Source organism: Sceloporus occidentalis, unplaced genomic scaffold (assembly GCF_023333645.1).
Source record: "Sceloporus occidentalis isolate IW3139 unplaced genomic scaffold, rSceOcc1.0.p SCAF_5, whole genome shotgun sequence".
In the NCBI taxonomy this organism is placed as follows: domain Eukaryota; kingdom Metazoa; phylum Chordata; class Lepidosauria; order Squamata; family Phrynosomatidae; genus Sceloporus; species Sceloporus occidentalis.
Window position 1 is genome coordinate 61,610,591 of NW_028316985.1, and position 21,514 is coordinate 61,632,104.

The following is a 21,514-nucleotide window of genomic DNA, read 5'->3' on the forward strand; positions in this document are numbered from 1 at the left end:
TGTGGACTGTTCCTCAATTCTCATGGAGAAGTTGGAATCCATGGGAGGTCCTAGAACCAAACCCCAGCAAATATTAAGGCCCACTGTATAAAGGCCAAGGTAAAAATTCACAAAAATATTACAGGCTTGCATCCTGTTGATTAATTTCAACTAGAATAGACCCATTCATCAATCAATTGTTGAATGGTGAGTCAATACATAGGTTAATTCCACTGAATCAATGGTCTATCCTAGTCAGAACTATCAAGAGGATTTAATCCATAGTGTTAAATATGTAGTATGCATTTGTTTAATAGTAAGAAAGTATATACAAGGTCAAAACCACAAATATAAGCTATAGTTGTCTCAATGGCTCAACAGTTTTCTTGTAATAATTACTGTCAAAGGTTTTGTAAGTCATAATGGCCACAGAATAGTTTTAAGATGAAACAATAGATAAGAAATTAAACAGCTAAAATATCCAGACACACACTTATGTGCCAGTTTCTCAAATACAAACTAATTAAAATGTATAATTCTCTTGGTTAGGACATCTAAGGTTGCACAGGTATGAATGGTCAACCGTAGTGAGAGCAAAGTGTACTTCAATATCAACATGATCAAATATTTAATTCTGTCCTTCTTTCTTGAAGTGAAGCAATGGAGCCAATCTGTTTCAGGAATGAACTATACATTAAAAACAAGAGCCTTTCATGAGACCACTCTGGGTCACATGTTCTCAAATACACATTATTAAGAATCTATATTATTCTGATTGACAGAGAATCTTGTTGGTGCACTCTGCGAGAAGCTGCACTTTTTCCATGGCTGTACAGTGGTGGCAAAAGTAGGCAAATAAAATCTGTCTGCTCTGATCAGTCTATTTCTCCAATACCTTACTTCTGTCAGAACTGCTACACCCATTGTCATTTGCCACCACCTGCACTGGGATAATTATTCCACTATTGTGCAATAGGATTTTGGCCTTAATTTAAAATATTCTAGATAGAAGTTACATGGTGCACTAAAACAAAACATCCTTTGCCTTAAACCCAATGGACTACTTCTCTTTATTTATCTTAGATGTTAAGATTTTTGGCAGTCTGGGTGGCATAATAAGCCAAGAACTGTAGCTTATCAATTATGATCAATATGACAATATATAATGATCAATCATAGAGCTTCTATCTGTGGTTTATTTAGTGTGTTGTCTGAATGCGCATGACATTTCTGCTCTGGCTTATTTCTCTCCCAGCAAACTAGGGAGAAAATCCATTTTGATCTTTTTTCTCTAGTTTGTTGAAGAGAAACAATTCCACATTGGAACAACACACTAAAAACCAAGAAAACTTTACTCAGAGGTTTTGCTGCTCTGACTTGCAAAAGAAAATTCATCATTCACAAACTAGTATTTTTACAGATCTGCAGTGGTTTGAATGAAGCTAAACTCTCCAGAGTGCAGTTGGAGGCGAAGAAGCATTTTTCAAACATCATCATCTTTGCTGTCCCAGTTTCTAGTAAAGCCCTTAACTTCTCACTTAAAAAAAAAGGTATTGGGGAAAAGAGTAACAAAGACTTCATCTAGAGCCCTTGAAGACAGTTGGAGTTATATCTGCATAGGGCTTGAGTAATCCATATAATGAAGTACAAAGGCATGTCATAACAGATTTTAAGGAAGGCATCCATGCTATCATTCAGATGAAATACAAAGAGGGTCACAATAAACTCTGAGAAATGAGAGCACAATAAATCTATTGACCTTGCAACTCTGAGTGCAGCGAGTTATTGGAGAAAACAGATGAAAAAACAATCTGTCCAATTTTTAAAATAATCATAATGATCTATGATCAGATGGAAAAACAATTACTGTACTCAGTTTGCTTAATGTTATGGAATAGATAAACTAGTGCACTAAATAAAAACAACAAATATTCTCAGCAGGGAAATGATTAGAGTAGCCAACAGGAACTTGGAATAGAACAAGAAAAATCATAGATCAATATTTGATGGGTGTTTCTGGCACTACTGGTAACCAAGACACTTTTTAACGTGAAAAAGAAGGAATAGGTTATGAATAGACATGTGTATTTCTAAGCTATTCTTACACATTGTTACAATTTCAGTGTTTCTTTGACCTAGTTTATTTGTATGTCTCACAAGTTATGGTTTTGGGCAGAGAGCAACTTGCAAAATTAATTCCCAGCATTAAATTATTACAGAAATAACAGTAATAAAAAAGACCTATACCTTTTTGTGCCTTCAATTAGTTTCTGGCTTATGGCAACCCTAAAGCATCACTATCACAGGTTTTTCTGAGGCTGAGAGTATATGACTTGCCCAAGATCACCCAATAGGTTTCCGTGACTCAACAAGCAATCGAACTCTGGTCTCTGGAGTCACAGTCCAACATTCAAACCACTATACCATGCTACTGGTGGCACAGTGGTTAAATGCCTGTACTGCAGCCATTCACTCAAAACCACAAGGTTGCGAGTTCAAGACCAGCAAAAGGGCCCAAGCTCGACTCAGGCTTGCATCCTTCCGAGGTCGCTAAAATGAGTACCCAGACTGTTGGGGGCAAATTAGCTTACTTGCTAATTTACCGCTATGATCTTTGGAATAGCGGTATATAAATAAAACAAATTATTATTATTAATTATTATTATTACTTATACCTAAAACATTTACCCAATTAATTCCATTTTCACTAAGATACAATAAAAAATATCTAAGATTTCCCCCCTGCAGGACAAGAACAAAATTCACAGACATCTTAGTTACTTCCACAAAAAACCAAAAAAATAAAAAATAACAATACCATTTAATGTTAAAGAGATAAAATATATTCTCTACTGAGATACTGCTAACCTGAAAAGAATTTTGGTTTGACAGAAATTTCTACAAAGAAGTAAAACATAAATTAAACTATTAAATATGACAGCAAAAAAAAAAAAAACTTAACTGGGTACAGAGTTACAACCTACAAATAATCATCCAATAGGAAACCAAAAAATTCTTACTGTAGTTCTTACAATTAGGAAAATGTATCTTAAAGTTATCTGGAAACTTCAGTTCTGGGACCAACATTTGTTTTCTATTGGCAGATGTGATTGTGACATCACCTGCTGAGCTCGCTGCTATTATGATAAGACTAATCACTGGCTTCTGCCATTACTCTTTAGGCCACAAAATCTTGTCCTGACACATTCTATACCGAGGGACAAGAAGTTGGCAGTTTTTGTGTGGGTGGAAGATGAGGAACACAAAGATAAATCTGTCAGCTGAAAATCCCTTCAAATTCTTCACAAGGCATTTCACTCTCTGTAATTGCACAGAAGTCAAGGGAACAGGAGTACACCCTTTATCAGAAGATGGATCCCATTCTGTGCATGGTATTTAAAGTTTTAATATTTTAAGCATTCTATTATCTGCAGTCACGGATTGGAGAAAACAGCAAAGGCAGGAAGTACCTACTAAATATTTATAACACACACACACACACTCCAACGCCCCTGAAACTTACTCTAGTGGAAGAAAGAATAAACTATGGTAGGACTCAGTCCAGGAGTTTATTTTAAGCTGCCAGGGCTGATTCACAGAACATGTATAGCATCCAATAAAAATCACACTGAATTTATACAGAATGCTTTCATCACTGAACTACTACAGTCTATTGAATATATTTGGAATTAAAGACTAGTGATTCTTCTTTATTTCTACAAAAAGCCCCTGTAAATTCAAGCAAGACTTCACACCAGTCAAATACATTTTTAAGCCTAGAACCTCTGGGATGGAGTCAGAAAATAGAAGGAAACATTAGTCCAAAGGCTCCTTTTGGCCTAGAAGCAACCCACTTATTCTACGTATCATCTGATCTCCCCAATCCAAAGACAGTCGCTCTGCAATAAAGGGGACTACCCACTCAGCCTCAACACACAGTGATACAGTTCCAGGACTGCTTCTTTCCATGTAGTGCCTTTCACTTAGATATGCTCCCCTACCATCAGTTCCTATCCTTCACACTCCTAAGGGATTATGACTCAAGGAGAGTAAGAATGTTCCTCCAGATACACCTCCTCCCATCCACTTGATGACTACAAGTTTCTAACCTCCAATCCCTGACAAGCTTTTGAGATCTATAAAATGATAACTAGAGACAAACTGGAAACTCAACAGCAGCAGCTTTACTTATGGAAGGACCTAGGCGAGGGCCTTTTCTTGTGTGGCACCCTAGTTATGGAATAACACATGCCCTTAGAGGCTTGAGTGGTGACAACACTATTGTCATTTAAGAAACAAGTAAAAACATGCTTGATTGCTAAATCTTTGGGGACCTAATTGGTTTTGTACAAATCCCTATGTGTGGTTTGGAATACTAACTAGTCTTAACTGTCTTTGTTTAACTTGTTAAAAATGCTTAATAAGTTTTAGCCTTTTATGATCTTTTTTATTGTTTACATTGTTTAAAACTGGTGATGGTGATTTTATTGATTGCTGTTGTGAGATCTTTAGATACAGGGTAGGAAACAAATATTTTAATAAACTAACTAACTAAAGAAACTGACTTGTGATGTCATAGCAATTCTCTCCAACAGAACAGTGCTTACAGCCGCTCTCTCCAGGAACTGCAGTTTCCAGTTAACATTAAGTACTTTTTCAACAAAATGACAATGATAGTGGCAATACATATTCCTCTATCTACTAATAATTAACTGATCCAATTACATGACTGGGATTAAAATCAAAGATGTAGGGAAATTCTTATTAAATAGCAGCTTTATTTCAAGATTTTCCACACCTCTGTCTTCATCCCAAAAGAGAGAATACATAAACATTCAAAATGCAGATTTCTGGAACAGGGATTTCAGCAAGAGAAACACAGCAGTTATCTACATTGTGCTTGACTCTAATCCAGATTGCCCACTCTTCAGTCCAACTGTGCTTTTCTCTCCAACAGGTGATCAGAGCTGACAGGTGCAACAGTGCTTATCAGATATTCAGCAAGTTAAGTCTCTTCAGTGGGGTGCTTTCACCGTTTATGTGTCCATTGACATCCTGTTTAAATAATTTTCAAAACTCTGCATTCAGGGGACATAAAGACCCTGAGCAATCATCATTTTATGTGAACCAAGCATGCACAAACACACCCTGCTATCATTCTGAGGGACACATGGTAGCAGTGGCCAAGCTTTCCTTCAGGATAATTAGATTAAACAAAATCAAAGGAATTTAAATCACTGGTTGTGATCTGAGTAATTAAATAATGATTTGCATCAAGGCAGGGAAAGAAATTGATCTATATTACCATTCTGAAACTGACAACTTTCCAAAACAAGCATGCATACTGCATGCAGTGTCAGTTAAAACACAGTGATCTGTAACCATACAACCTGTTTACAGAAACTAGGATTGTAATGTAAAATCTCCAGCCATGCACTGCAAAATTACATTTGCTTAAGAGACAGAAAATATATGGGGCTTTCCATACCCATGAAAGGACAATACATATAAAATAACAGAAGGTTAAAGTTATAGTCCTATATATGCTTATTTGGATGTTTCCCACGAAAGAGAATGAGAGTTGCTTGTAGTGAGATACATACAGCTGTTAGCTGTAAATTTCAGAAGAGCTTTCCATAAACAAAGCTGAATAATAAGGTACTACCCAGAATAGTTTCTCAGTAAGATCAAAGTAATTGTCCATCTATCTGTTCATATATTTCAAATCTTCAAATTCTTGAAGGTGAAATACTTTCTCTTACAACCCATGAAAATTTCAGTCTGAATAATCTAATTTTAAATAGTACAAAGTTAAATAGTACAAGTGTGCAAAACACAGAAATGTAATTCCAAAACCTAGAAAGTATACATCATGGAAGACTGTGTAATAAAATATGGAATATACAGTACTACGAAAAGTAAAATTATAATTTACCAAAGGTCAGCACGTTTCCAATGAAGTAAATTGCATTCAAAGATTAAGAATGTACTTACATATCTTAACTGAAACTAATGGGATGTATATACTAAACTTTGGTTGATTCACCCCCTCTACAACTATTGTTTTCTAAGAAACAGTTGGCATGACTATGGAAAAACAAAGAAACCCCAGTCCCTTTTCTTACAGGTTCTCATTTTTTATGTTATACATGATGGCTTTTGTTGGAGAAGCAGATTTTTTGCCATTTTTGGAATTATTTATATTTATTTCCATTTTTGTAAATCACTGTATGCCTTCTGAAAAAGTTGTTTAAAAAAACACACCATAAAAACGTGTGCATCCCTCACCTGTAAGGAATGTGTAATGGATATTTCCCCCATATAATTTCACTTCTGTGCAGAAAGAGGGGCAAATACTTTACATCCATCTCAGAAGTTTAGGTCCAACTAGCTCTCCAGCACAGCCACTAATTAAACATACACTTCAGAGGAAAAGCCAACAATTTTCCATCAATAACGCAAATCTGCTGATGATCACAAACATCCAAAAATATGATGTCTTACAGGATCTTTTGTCACATATCTAGTATAACTATTAAAAGTTTGCATTTCAAGTTCTTTGCTCTTTAGCAGCATCCACCAGCATCAGTTCCTATTTTTTGTTGTTCAAAAAATCTTCTCTACTTAACAATATGTACATTATGAACAATAACGTAAAATCCCCTTTAACCCAATAAACAGACAGGCCATCTGCTGAGGAAGAAGGGTTGGTATTATCTACTTTAGGGACAAATGTCTATCTTATTTCGATAATCTAGTAGGTTTTGAAAGAATAGTCACGCATAAACTATGACACTTGTTACATATATCTTTTTTCAGCATATTGCACAATGCATATGAAAAATATGCATGCTGCAAAAGACATCAACTTAACACAGAGGAATTAAGATGTACAACAAGCTTTAGATGCAACATACAATATATAGTCATATGTAAGTCAAAAAATTTTAGTAAAAAAAATTGAACCTGAGTCAATTTATCCACAGGTCAATCTATGTACTGTAACTCTTATTTTTTTTAAAAAAGATAAAAGGCAAGAGCACTGACGCTGCCCTCCACTTACGTATGAGATCTACTTATAGTCAAGTAGATATGGTATATGTGGACCAAATCACTTAGGAACTACAAAATTCACAGAAGCACTATTACTTTTTTTAAAGTGAGCAGTTAAAGTAAATTCAACAGGTTCACCTCTGCATAATCAAATTATATCTGGATTCACCATAATTCATTTCAGTGGATTAAAGCAAAAACATTATTGCTCAATGAGACAGACACCACCATCAGTATATGAGTGTACAAAATAGCTTTCATAACATTTTAAAGCCAATGTGTATAACAATTCCAAAATCGAATGGTTACATTTACACACACACATGTATACACATATTAGCCAAAATAAAGAAAGGCAGCACTGAACCTACCTGTGTGACCATACTTTGCATGTATGGTGCTGGCGGCGGTTGCGGTGGTGGCGGCTGCTGCTTTTGCTGAGCAGCACTTTCTATTGCTACTTTTGCTACAGTACTTGGATCTGCTCCAGCTGGCACTGCAACCATAGTTGCGCTGCAGCCAGCTTTGTTAGGGTCACTGATTGTAACAATTCTAACTCCTACTTTATTTGGGATTCCTGGAACAGTTTCCCTATCATTATCATCTGCTGGCCTCTTTACAGTTTTGCATTCTGCTGTGCCATTAGTCGACCAAACGTCAGATGACAAGGGAGCCAGGGAGCCACGAGGGCCTGAGTGAGGAACTGCTATGATTTGATGCCCCTGTATAACAGAGGCCGTTGACTGTGGTGAGACAACTACACTTGGGCGTTGCTGAGGCACATCTGAATTCAAACTTGAAGCTAGAGGTCCATTAGGTACATCAACATTAGTACCACTAAGTTGCTGGGTTAACAGTTTTGAAGCCTCTTGCGTGCTGCTTACAACAGACATATTACCCCCACCTAATACAGGCCCATTAGAAAACCTTTCCCCTTGATCACCTTTGGCAGCATCTTGTTGTGTGGCATCCAAATTCCCTTGTTCTACTGGAGAAATCTCACCATTTCCTACATGATTGGAAGTTTTGTGATTTGGAATGTTTTTGCTTAAATGGGAACCATCACCTTTTTCAAAGTCACAGATTCCATTAACAAGGGGCTTCCTCAAATCACTTTTCATTTCCTGCATGTCTGGTTGTTCAAAGTTCTGTTTTCCAAGAGCTCCATTTTCACCCAAGTCTAATGATGGTCCGTTAGGGACCTGTGAGAACTGATTGGCCTCATTCTGAGTTTTCCCTGAGTTAGCTGGAGGTAGACTGCAGTCATGCTTTCTTCCATTTAGAAGACTTCCCACCTGCGTTTCAGTTTCCTTTGCATCACCATTGCTGGTGCTTGCAGTTCCTCTTCGGCAAGAAGGGTTCTCCATGACCTCAATTTTACGCTCATGAATGTGTAAACCTGTTGCCTCCTTTGCTTCTTCTTCCTTTTGGCAAATGATTTTATCTCCTTTGAATGGGGGAGCAGTAGCAGAACATGTTGATTGTCCAGCTAGAGGTGCCTGGGTAGATGGAAGCGCTTGCACCTGAAGCCCAACTCCTGTCTGTGTTCCACTCATTGTAATTCCTGCTGGAGCAATGATCTGAGTTGCATTTCCCTGACTCACAGTTGCTGTAGCAAAACTAGTATTTGGCACAACTGTTATGGTAACCTGATTGCCAGAAGTCCCTTGGAAAATGGTTGCTGGACTATTGGAGATCAACTGGCCTGGCAATATTTGTAAATTGGAAATAGGAACAGTTTGTACTGTTCCTTGGGACTGGATTGCACTCTGGACCAACTGCACATTTTGCTGTCCAACTAGAAGTGGCTGAGCTGAAGACTGTCCTTGGACTCCAAAATTTGTTGCTTGGTTGTTAGACATCTGATAAACCACCTGAGGGCTAGGAGCTCTTGCATTGTTTGGAGGTGGAATCTGTGGAGCTGGGAGAATAAGTTTACCACCAGGAGTAGAAGGGCCTCGTTTAGGAAGCAACAATTGTTTTATCAGACTGGATTCACTAGGTGGTGGCTGGCCCACCCCAGGGTTACTTGGCTGGGGCTGAACTTGCATTTGTACCTGCTGCTGCTGTTGCTGCTGGACTTGTATCTGGGGCTGGGATGGTGCTGGTGAATGCTGCTGCTGTTGCTGCCTCTTCACAGAAAGCATCTGGCTGACAGTGGGAGGTGGGCCTTGTGTTTGAGGAGTGAGAGATGAAGAAGATATTACTGTAGGAACTTGGTTGTTTGAAATTGGTCCAGGAGATGGTGAAGATGATGGAGTTAGGTTTGGCTGTCCACCCAGCTGGACAGTTTGGCCACCTGGGATTGAAGCTGGATTTGTAAGAACAATTTGGTGAATGGCTGGTGCATATGATGGACCTTGCTGAGCTGGCTGGCTTACAATCACGACACTTTGCTGAGGTGGTTGAGGTGGTGATGGCTGTGACTGCTGCATGGGCTGCTGTACCACTGTTGTAGAAACTTGCTGAGAAGGCAAAGGCTTTGGTGCAATGTTCTGAAACCCAACCCTAGCCGTTGGTGGATTTTGAACACCAGCAATTGTAACCACCTGCCCAGTTGTGACTTGGAAATTCTGAACTGTAGTAGCAGAAACTATATTGGATGCTGAGGTTGTGACATACTGCTGGGGCGCTATGATGACTGTGTCTTGCTGCTGGTTACCAGCTGTGGACTGCTGAGATGATGTTTGTACTGGCTGTGATGATGTGGTAATGAGCTGTTGACCCTGGGAAACTGTTGAAGTGCATGCTGGTATGTTCTGTACTCTGCCAAATATATGACCCTGAGGTACAGCTTGTTGAATTACTGTAACAGGAGTGCCTGAGGGTATTTGTCCAGGTACTACTGCATGTAAAGGGGACTGTTGAATTACAGGCTGATGAAGCAACGTCTGAGAACTGACAACAGTAACAGATGGTTGTGGTCCGGCACTGCTAGGATTTTGATTTGAAGTCTGCACCCCACCTCCCACAGCAATAGTAACCGGAACTGCAGACTGGGGGACAGTGCTCTGTATTACCGTGGCCTTCACTACTTCACAAGAGGCTGGAGTTTTATTGTGTATGACTGTCACAGGAGCATTTTGTTGGTGGTGACTGTGAAGTGAAGGGTTCTGTGGTATCCTGGAAACAGTCTGTACAACTGTAGGTGCACCCTGAATGGGAAAAGACATTTGAGTTGCAGTTAAAGTTGCAGACTGATTGCTGACAGGGGTCCTCTGAAAGTGGTTTACTGCACTTGGTGGTCCATGTGGTCCTGCTGACCAAAACAAAGAAATAAAGTTAGTCTGAAGTGGGAACCTTGAAAGTAGCTAAATAACATTTCAAAACAGAACTATTAGTATCTAAATTAACCACTCTGTATTTGAATTATCTGTAGACCCAGCATTAATCACAGATTTTGTGCATACCAGAAAGAGGTTCTGGGCAAATGATCTACTCACTCTGAAACTGCACTTCCCCTTGCTTTATCACTACTGCTATGGCCCATCGCAGCTAAATGGACATTCAGGTGATTGAACAGTTTCTTTTGGACACCATCGTGGCTTTTCTGTTATAACCTATAGCCTTGGGATTTAAACTGTTCAGTTGTAAACTGCATTAACAACCAAATCAACCAAAACCAGCTGAAATTAAACTTAACAAAAAATAGTTTTCAAATTTTGTGAATCATTTGTTTTAGCCATCTGATACGTAGGACAAGTACACAAGAGGCCACGTCATACCCTAGCCCGCTAGGTTTGAAGGGAAGTGCATAACCATCTCTATCAATGACCAGCAGAATGAGATTTATCTGGAGACTGGTCTCCCTACCTTTCTGGAACACTATGGCAATAGGAAGACCATCCTGTCTTCGAATCTACAAGCCCATGAGAGGCAAAATTGCCAGAAATTTGCTTCTCACCATCTCTACCCTTCTAGAAAGAACTTACAACAAATCACATATACTAGTATATGCTTGCCTTTCCCACACAATCTGCCTGCCTTGTAAGTCCAGTCACATATCACTCTTCAGAAGAGAAGGGCAGTGCATGTGAATTTCAGACTTGTTACCACGCCACAAAATGTGTACACATATATATAGGGCAGTACTTCAAAAAGCTCAACCTTTTATGCTTATGGAGTCTGAATCAAGATAAGTAGACATCATACAATGTTCACAATATCTGAATACCTGCTGGTGAAGGAGATGGAGCTACATCAGAAACAGAATCAACCCGGACAATTGGGGTTGAAGAAGGTTGCTGCTGATAGTACATCTGTATAGGCAGTGGGATAGCCCTCCTTTTTACTCCTGCCACATGAATATGTGCCTGCCCATTGTTATTTGGATCCTCTATTCTCTTCACGGAGTGATTTGGAAAGACAGTTCTGTCAAACACAAGCAAACACAAATACAATACTGGCAGATATAATATAGCACTTGTTTTTTCTTCCATTGATTTCTTACTGTATAAAAGCTGCTTTGTACAGAAGTATATTTCCTAAATATTGTGGTAACCTACACCATTCAGATACTCCTGCAAGGAACTGTTGGACATTTCACTCCTTGCCAAAAGTGATGATTTTGAAAGTGGTGAATGTATCAATGCTTCCAGCCAACATTACTGTAAGCACAGTATTCTTCATTTTGTGGTAATCATCTCATGTTTCAGGACCAAGCAAGTGTGGGTATTAGCAAAAGAATTGGTACAGAGAGAAGAGTGGTAGAGCATAGGAGGAGAGAACAGAGCAAATCAGAAAAATGCAGAAAACAAAGAATACTGTGAATGCTATTCAGCCTGTGAATTCTATTAAGTTAGTTTTGAAACAGAGAAACAAGAACTAAAAGGTTTCAGTTTTCAAAAAGTAGAGAAAAATAAAATGGAAGCTCATTTTGGATTTTTTATATAATTTTTGTTTCTCCTTTTGAAACTACTACTGCCTTTAATAATACAAGATTTATAACAAGTCATATCAAAAGCACACTTTACCCTAATATTTGGCAATCAATCCAAACTGTAGAACATTTTAAGATTACCAGGATGTTTATTATAGGAATGAATTCAACTTACCGGAGGCATTTATAAAATCCTGTTGACGTTAAAATTCCACCTCGAGCTAGTTTACTGCAGGTGGAGAGATATTCAGAGTACATTTCAGCTCGGGAGACTGAGCAGTCTGAATTCACCTCAAAATGTGCATTCAACCTAAACACATAAAGGGAAAAAGAAATAGAATAAACAGATTGCAAATATTAAATATCTTCACTCTTAATGTTACTCTAATTTTAAAATATTTAAACTCAATAAGCACATTCTAAAATCACTGACATAAAACCTCTGTGTCTGTACAATACCGGGTGCTACTTCATGCATTGTGTGTTGAGCCTGTGACAAGGTGGAAGGGGGGGGGATGTATTTTATACCACAGGCTAGCAGTTGGTAGCACTCCAGAATTTTAAAAAGTAGCCATTAACAACAAGTTTAGTTATTTTAAAAAATAGGTAAGAGGTTTTCTAAGGCAACTATAATGGTAAAAAGTTATTTGGGAGGGCTAGAAACTATCCAATCAGCCTTAAATCCCATTTTTTGGGGGGAAAGGTGGGATATAAATCCAAATCAGAAATAAATATTACTTCATTATGATTATACTTTGTGTTCAGAATTAATCATAAACTAGTTCAACGTAGTTCTGAATTGGCCTCATGAAAAGCCGAAAGTTATCATATATACTTGTGTATAAGTTGAGAAATTTAGGTCAAAAAATTGACCCAAAAAACCTGGGTCGACTTATACATGGGTCAATACAGTAATTGGCCCGAGCCTCTCCCTAGCCGGGCTGCCTCCACAAGCAACATCCGGTTGGGGAGTGATCACCCACCCAAAAACCTCTCCTTGGCCAAAGGAGCCTGGCTGGGCTTTTTTCCCCAGGGAAGGAGCCTGGCTAGGGAGGGCGATTGCTTGCTTCTCCCTGGATGAAGAAGCATGGCCGGACTTTTTCTCCAGGGAAGGAGCCCAGCTGGGGAGAGGCCAGGAAAGGTCGCCAGAAGCCTCTTTCCAGCCCAGCTACCTCCCTGAGAGAAAGCCCCACTGCGGAGAGGCTGGGCAGGGCATGCAATCTCCCTGCAGCTTGTCCACACCTCGGGAAGTTTGACCCTCGACTTATCCATGGGGCATACCAAAATCCATACTTTTGCCTCCAAAAGTTGACCTCAGCTTATCCATGAGGTTGACTTATAGTTGAATGTGTACAGTATAAATACCGTATTTATGTATCTTTTAAAGCTTTAAAAAACTACCAAAAAGCTGGTTCAATACAAATGTTTTATTTCTCTTTTATGTCAGTATAAACATTTCCAACCTATCTTAATGTTATTAACATTAATAAATGTTATGGATCAAAATGAAGTTGTGTAAAAATTCACTGGCACTTATGAAAGAAAAAAACATGATAATATTTAAACATGAAACACATCATATAAGGAAAAAGATACTTCATTTGCATGCTATTATCTGAACACTGAAGAACTTCAAATGCAAAGTGATTTCATCTCTTCTAGAGATAGGCTTCAAGATCACAAATAAAAACTTAAAAAACAATGGCCACAATCCTGTTGGGAACTTACAAATGCACAAGCACTGTATTTATGCTTCTATGTAGTTCCTGATCCCCCAGTCCCCACTTACCAAACAGCAGTGGGTGCAATACAGCAAACATTTGAACAAATTGGCAAATGTTTTTTAAAAACCAAGATTACAATATTTTTGCTTTACGTTTTTAGTGATGACAACTATAACAGCACCAACAACAGAAACTCTAAAAATGAATAAAACAAGCTAGAATATTTCATGAGGGGTACAAATGCTTGAACAGAATTCTATACAGTGGACCCTTGGAATCCATTGAGATTTGGTTCCAGGACCCCACTGCTCTAGATATCAAAATCTGTGGATGCTCAAATCCCATTACATACAACGGTGTAATAAAACTTTGTCCCTTATATAAAATGGCAACATGAAGGTTTGCTTTTTGGAATTTTATGTTTTAAATATTTTCAGCCCGGAACACACGGGCCAAAAAAAGCAGCTTCCAGACGCTTTGGGGACAAGGCATGCAACTCCATGGACATAGCCCAACTCCATTAGGGCTAGCCTCAAGAAGAAGAGCCCTCCCCTCCATGCCAACTGTCATCATCTGGCCTGGGAGGGACTGAAAAGCCAGGCCCAACTCCATCAGGGCTAGCCTGAAGCAGAAGAGCCATCCCTCCATGGCAACTGACATCATCCGGCCTGGGAGGGAGTGAAAATGCAGGCCTCCCTCCATGGTATCTTGGAGGGAGTGAAACGGCAGACCCAACTCCATCGGGCCTGGCCTTGATTAAGAAGAAGATTCCTCCCTCCAGTCCATCTGCCTTGGTCCAGGCCTCAGAGGGAGAGAAGAAATACAGCGCTGTGTAAATTTACAGTGCTAGATAAATAAAGCTTAAATAATAATAATAATAATAATAATAATAATAATGCACACCCCCAGAGTGGCCAGCAGCCACTCTGAGGTTGCCTAAGGTATCACAAAGCTGTTCGCAAAAGTAGAGGTGATAACTGCTCCTGCTGGCAGCTCATTTGGGATCATGGTGGCGGCCCACTTTGAGAGTGGGTCATCCACTCCTAGCTGCCAGTCTGCTTCACCCCTTCAAGCTATGGATGGTTGTATCTGTCGATGCAGAGTTTGTGCACCTGGAGAGTCGACTATACTCACCATTGGCATGCAAATTTTTCACTGTCTATTTCTACTATTCCTGGTGGTGGAGCCACATGTTGTGGTGTTCTTGATGCTATGGAAAAGAAATAAAAGTCAAGGTCAAAAATGGTTCTTCAGCAAATTATTTCTGTCTCATTTTCATCCCTACTACTCAATCATAATTGTTTGCAACTATATGAGACCTCACAACAGTAGTTCAAAAGATCATGGAAATTAGCAAGTTTGGAATTCTACTAATCAGCAGACATGTTTTGAACTAGCTGGAAGTGGACCACATAAAACAAATCTGCTCTGGTTGTTAATAAAACTAATTATCAAATTATCATAAGAAATCATAACACCCAAGACAGTTAAATGCCACTATCAATTTTAATGGAATAATTCATCCTCCCACAGAGGGGTCAACACAAGCTTCAAGAAAACTCTTTTGCTTCTCCCACTTCCTGATATACATGCACTGCAGGCCACAGCTGGAACAGGAAGTATGTGTCTATCCCATCTCACAAATCTAGCCTTCCTTCTCTCTTTTGTTCAAGCCAAACTCCCATTCCCATGACAAGCCCTATTTGCTGCATGTAGGCACCATCTTTTGTGAAAAGATGTGTGTGTGTGTGTGTGCATGCACGCGCGTGTGCTTTCAAGTTGCCTGTTAGGTTATGGTGTCCCTATGAATTTCACGGGGTTTCTTAGGCAAGAAACACTCAGAGTTAGTTTTGCCCGTTTCTTCCTCTGAAATGTAGCTGGCAGCACGTGGTGTTCATTGGTGGACTCCCATCCGACCCTGCTTAGCTTTCAAGATCAGACAGGATCTGATAGTACACTGAAAATAGCAATTAGAGTTTTTACAATGATTATGTGTTCACATGACACAAATCATGGAGAAGAGCCTGAAACAAAACTTTTTTCATCACAAGATCTCTACTTCCCATTACAAGATCTACACATCAACATCTATCAAGGAACTGAGGTAACATTACACTGTTACATATTATATATAAACATGACAAAGGGAGAATTTACATGTGAAGGCCTTTGTGCTTGCCAATGCATTTTATCTTGTGCCCAGTAAGAAGCTACAGAGCAGATGTTCAGGTCATGTTAAGGGTTACATTAGTGGTGGGGGAAGTCTTGGTAAGAAAGTGACCGAGATCTGGAAAAAGACTGGCATGAAAAGACAGCTTCCAGCCGGCTTGGAAGCATGGCGTATGCACGATGTGCGCTTCATGTCAGCTGGTTGCCCACACATGGACTGGCTTCTGGGTGCTCTGGTGGCATGGTGTTTAGATGCAGCATGCCACAGGAGTGCCTTAAAGCCACCATGGCGCAGAAAAATCAGCTTTTTGCTGACACAAAAAGCCGATTGGGGTTGCAGCATGTGGTTGCTGCGGCCCTGATCGAGCTTTCTCAGGGGTCACTTGAAGCAGCCCCTTCACAGCCATCTGTTCCGCCCCTGAGTTTCATTTTAGAGATATTTTCTGCAATATACAAGGACATGTTTAGATGTTGTCACAAAAGAAGTGAAGTTCAGTATTTGACTTGGTTAGTAAAAGAATTGCAAATTCTGAGACTGCTTTCTGCTTGTAGCATATTCATCAATAAAGATTACTCTTTAAAACCAGTTGAAAGAGTACAGTCCTGTACTCATTTCCAAAAACCATGCATTATATAGAAATATGTTTTAAAGGTCAAACTAATATTATAAATTAAATATTCAAATAGTGTACAAGAACTCTGGCCAGATTGACTCGCTAACAGTGTGCCTCATGCAGGTGGGCCTTTTCATCTGCAGCTCCCAAACTATGGAATGGCCTGTCGGAGGAGATCCGGAACATTACCAACCTTGACAGCTTTAAAAAAGCTCTTCTGGCAGGCCTTCCCCGAGTAATCCACCTAGTCTCCCATGAACATGGACCATTACAGAAAATGTCCAAAATTATCCACCCCGTCTCTGACTGATTTGATTGCATGATTTTAATTTTAATTTTTTAAAATATATATATTTATTATTTTTTTTACATAATACTGTAAAATATGTTTTGTTACAATACATACTACTAAGCTCCTATTTAAATTTACATATTTACATTGTTGTTCCTTCCTTTTATCTTTATCAATTCCATCTATTTCTCGTCAGTACTTGTAACAGAACAAATTCCAGATATAGACATGTGGATTTTAAAAGTATATGATTAATTTTAATTGTTTTAATTATATTTTACTATGGTATAGTTGGGGGGAGGGAATAATAGAATGTATTTTAATGTATGATGTATTTTATACCGCATTTTATTTGATGTTGTAAGCCGCTTCAATCCTGTGGGAGAGGTGGTGTAAAAATAAATTATTATTATTATTATTATTATTATTATTATTATTAAATTATTATTATTGGCTGGAATGAAGCACTGGCAAAATTACCTCAGCTTTTCATAGCACTGAATTCTGCTTTGAAATTTGACAAAACCAGAACTGGGATGGGTTTTCTCTCACAGTTGGATATAGACTGTGCTGACATGTACCTACTGGAGAATGGGACAACTTCTGTGATACTCTTCTTTGCTAGAATAAAAAAATATTTACAAACCACTTTAAAAATATGTTACAACCAGCAGGGACAAGTGTCTCTTTTAGGGATTCAGAAATCTGTCTCTACAAAAAAGTTAAAGGCAGAAACACACAATAAAAGATACCCTACATAAAATCTACTGTGTAAGTGAAATACTAACCTGGGACAGGAGGTGCATGTGCTTGTGATGAAACTTGCTCCACTGCCTGTGGCCTAATTTCAGATAGGACCTGGTGGTTGGTACTCTGATGTTCAACAAGTTTTACTGCACTGAGTGCATCAGGTCCAAACATCTGAATGTCCATTGAAACCAAACATACTAATGTATCTGAAATGGAAATATCAATCAGTATAATTATTTTACGAACACACAAGGATGATAAATTGATGAAATTTCTATATACAACTGATCCATAGTTTTTTGTAGGTTTCTTGGGCTATGTGGCCATGTTCTAGAAGAGTTTATTCCTGACGTTTCTCCAGCATCTGTGGCTGGCATCTTCAGAGAAAAGATGCCAGGCACAGATGCTGGCAAAACATCAGGAATAAACTCTTCTAGAACATGGCCACATAGCCCCCCCCCCCAAAAAAAACACCTATAATCTTGATTGTTATTTACCCTATTATTTACCACGGTATTGTCAGAGTATTACTCCTTGAAACCTACCTATGTTCCACAACTTCGGACAGAACAATATGTGTAAAAAGTTTATATAACCTATTGGTTAGCATTATTTACTTTGTGCAAAGAACCTGAACCTCCTTGCTAAAAAATGTATGGGATTTTGGAACAATGTATGGCATTTCCCAGGTGAGGCTCATCCAATGCACTCCTGGTGTGCTGACCCCTGTGATTTGCCTAAATGCGGGAAATTCGACTGCATAATTTGTGGTCATGCCAGACAAATCTTATCTCTTTCTTTGATACAATTAACAGCTTGGTAGATGAAGAAAATGCTGTAGATATAGTATATCTTCATTTCAGTAATGCCTTTGACAAGGTTCCCCATGACATTCTTGCAAACAAGCTTGTAAAATGTGGGCTGGACAGGTAACTGTTACATGGATTTGTAATTGGTTGACTGGACGAACCCAAAGGGTGCTCAACAATGGCTCCTTTTCACCCTGGACAGAAGTGACCAGTGGGGTCCCACAGGACTGTCCTGGGCCCACTGCTATTCAACATCTTTATCAATGACTTGGATGACAGAATTGGAGGCATACTTATAAAATTTGCAGATGACACAAAATTAGGAGGAGTAGCTAATACCCCAGAGGACAGGATCAAAATTCAAAATGACCTGAATAGACTAGAAAGCTGGGCCAAAGCTAACAAAATGAATTTCAGCACAGAGAAATGTATGGTATTGCACTTAGGGTGGAAAAATGAAATGCACAGATATAGAATGGGCGACACCTGGCTGAACATGAGTCAACAGTGAGATGCGGCAGCTAACAAGACCAATGCGATTTTAGGCTGCATCAACAGAAGTATAGTGTCTGGATCAAGGGAAGTAATAGTGCCACTCTATTCTGCTCTGGTCAGGCCCCACCTGGAATATTGTGTCCAGTTCTGGGCACCACAATTTATAAAGGATGTTGAGAAACTGGAGCGTGTCCAAAGGGGGGCAACTAAAATGGTGAAGGGTCTGGAAACCATGCCCTATGAGGAATGACTTAGGAAGTTGGGGATGTTCAGCCTGGAGAAGAGAAGGTTAAGAGGTGATATGATAGTCTTTTTTAAATATTTGAAGGGATGTCATATTGAGGAGGGAGCTAGTTTGTTTTCTGCTGCTCCAGAGACTAGGACCTGGAGCAATGGATGCAACCTACAGGAAAAGAGATTCCACCTCTACATTAGGAGGAATTTCCTGACAGTAAGGGCTGTTCGACAGTGGAACACACTCCCTCAGAGTGTGGTGGAGTCTCCTTCCTTAGAGGTCTTTAAACAGAGGCTGGATGGCCATCTGTCAGGTATGCTTTGACTGAGAGTTCCTGCATTGCAGAGGGTTGGATTGGATGGCCTTTGTGATCACTTCCAACTCTACGATTCTATGATTTTCATTTTACAAATAAGTTTATAATTCTTGTTGTGTTAATATCTGTCTGTCTAGTTGTATACAGATGTCAATATTACAGTGCCGGAGACAGGAACTGGCCAAAGCCACAGCACAATGAGTTAAGGATATAATGCAGGGCTGCAAAACCTGAGACAACCCTACCTTCTCTTTCATAGGACAACTCTTTAGGTTGCCCAAACCTCCCTCTGCCACTGCCATTTTTTTCTGAATTCTATTTATTTTACCACTGATAACTGATGTCCAGTTTTATCCCTAGTAACTTTCATACAGATCAGTACCAAGATCATGGGATATGCATGAATAAACCTTAAGCATGATGTCTACATGGCTGAAAAGGTTGTGCACTCTGGATATATTGTAATATATGCCTTGGTCTTCTGGGTCAAGACCAAACCTCTCCCCATGCTGAATAGCATTGCTTCTCCATTATGTCATAGAAAACATATTAAATGTATTATCCATAACATTTGTTTCTGCCCAGCATTTTAAAAAATTGCTCACTCACCTATACTTTTGTCAACTTTAGCTATCTTTGTGCAAGCTACTTCACCCATTTCAGTGAGCATATAAAGCACCTCCAGAGCAGATATAACAAGTAGTACATCAGGCAATGTTAGATGACAGATTATTTCTTTATAGGACTCTTGATCTACATATTCACAAATTAAGACACCATTGTCTTCAGCTTTACAAAGATTAGCCAGGATTTCCATGCCTAAAACACACAAACAGACATATTTTAGAGGCAAAAAATCATTGTCTACCCATCCAGATTAGACGGTGTAACTGCATAACAGCTTACCTCTAATTTTTAAGAATCTATCTCTTGACATTAAGCATTTTGTAACCGTATGAAACATTAGATGAGTTGTTTTGAAATCAACAGGGTCCAACAGTAGCTGAAGAAAAAAGAAACACAATTTAGTATCATTTATAATGGCTGGAACTATTCATATTTTTAGTTACTGAAATAACAGGGGGGGAAATTCAATAATCAAAAATATTCAAAGGCTAAAATCAGTGGGATTTACCTTGGAAGTACAGAGAAATAAGTATGCAAATAATTCAGTACAGTGGACCCTCAGTATCCACAGAGGTTTGGTTCCAGAACTCACAGCACATACCAAAAACCAAGGATGCTCAAGTCAGCATTTAACATTAAAAAACTAACTCCCATTATGAAGGCTCTGCCAGAATTTAAACACTTCCCTGACCCTGTTCCCTACTTTCTCAGCCTTCCCACCAGAAAACTTCTGCCAAATTTTAAATCCCTTTGAAACCTATCCATCTCAGGGATGGGCAGCAGATGGAGTGGGGCAAGAAGGTGTATTGGCAGGAAAGGGGTTTAAATTCTGTCAGAGGCTTCTTTGTCTAAAGGTGGGAAACCAAGTGAGGCAGGAGTATAAATTCTAGAGAGGCTTCCTTCTGAGACAGTAAGAAACAGAATGAGTTTAAATTCTGGCTGAGGCTTCTTTATGAGAGCGGTAGGAAACTGAGTAAGGCGGTGTTTAAATGTTGGCAGCAGCTTTGTGATATGAAGGTGGGAAAGAGAGTGAGGAAGAGGTTTATGTTCCAACTATGGCTTTGTGATGGGATAGACATCCATGGTGAAGGGAGGTATCAGCTTGCTCAGGTCTTGCCTCAGCCTCTACTCTGGCCATTGCAAGTTAAAAATAAATAAACGTTTCTTTTCAATCCATGGTTGCTCAAATTTGCCATTATTGAATCTAAAGACACTGTACTAATATAATTGATATAACTAACTTTAATGGGATTTACTGGCAACTAAATGTGCTAGGACTGTAGCCTGAAAAACTGTATGCACTTTTCCAACAGTAAGCCTCAACAAACACAGTAAAACGTATTTCTTGGTCTCGGTAGGACTGGGATCTAGATTATGTCCTTGTTAATTTCCACTTCCCATCTGCTCTAGTCAGCACAGCCAATGAGGGGAGTAGTAATTTGTCAACATCTGGAAAGCTCAACATTATTTTATCTTGCACTAGGTAAAGGGTAGGGAGAGTATGAGCCACAGGATCTATGTGGCCTCCAAATTCCTTTTTCTGACCATTGGAATTCCCAAGATGGTCCTGAT

The 21,514-nt window shown here is 39.1% G+C and overlaps 1 protein-coding gene across 5 annotated transcripts in view; it reads right to left on the reverse strand.

Moving 5' to 3' along the window:
* Window positions 1-21,514, reverse strand: part of ARID2 (AT-rich interaction domain 2) — a 131,879-nt gene that overhangs the window by 21,301 nt on the left and 89,064 nt on the right. For 4 of the 5 annotated variants that reach the window (XM_089524255.1, XM_089524251.1, XM_089524250.1 and 1 more), the window contains 7 exons: window positions 20,222-20,318; window positions 19,925-20,134; window positions 17,499-17,666; window positions 14,770-14,845; window positions 12,087-12,221; window positions 11,207-11,403; window positions 7,404-10,291 (listed from right to left, as the gene is read on the reverse strand). In XM_089524255.1, the coding sequence (XP_089380381.1) occupies window positions 7,404-10,291; window positions 11,207-11,403; window positions 12,087-12,221; window positions 14,770-14,845; window positions 17,499-17,666; window positions 19,925-20,134; window positions 20,222-20,318 (3,771 nt within the window). The remainder of the gene's footprint in view (window positions 1-7,403; window positions 10,292-11,206; window positions 11,404-12,086; window positions 12,222-14,769; window positions 14,846-17,498; window positions 17,667-19,924; window positions 20,135-20,221; window positions 20,319-21,514) is intronic. The other variant, XM_089524253.1, reaches the window with a different exon arrangement.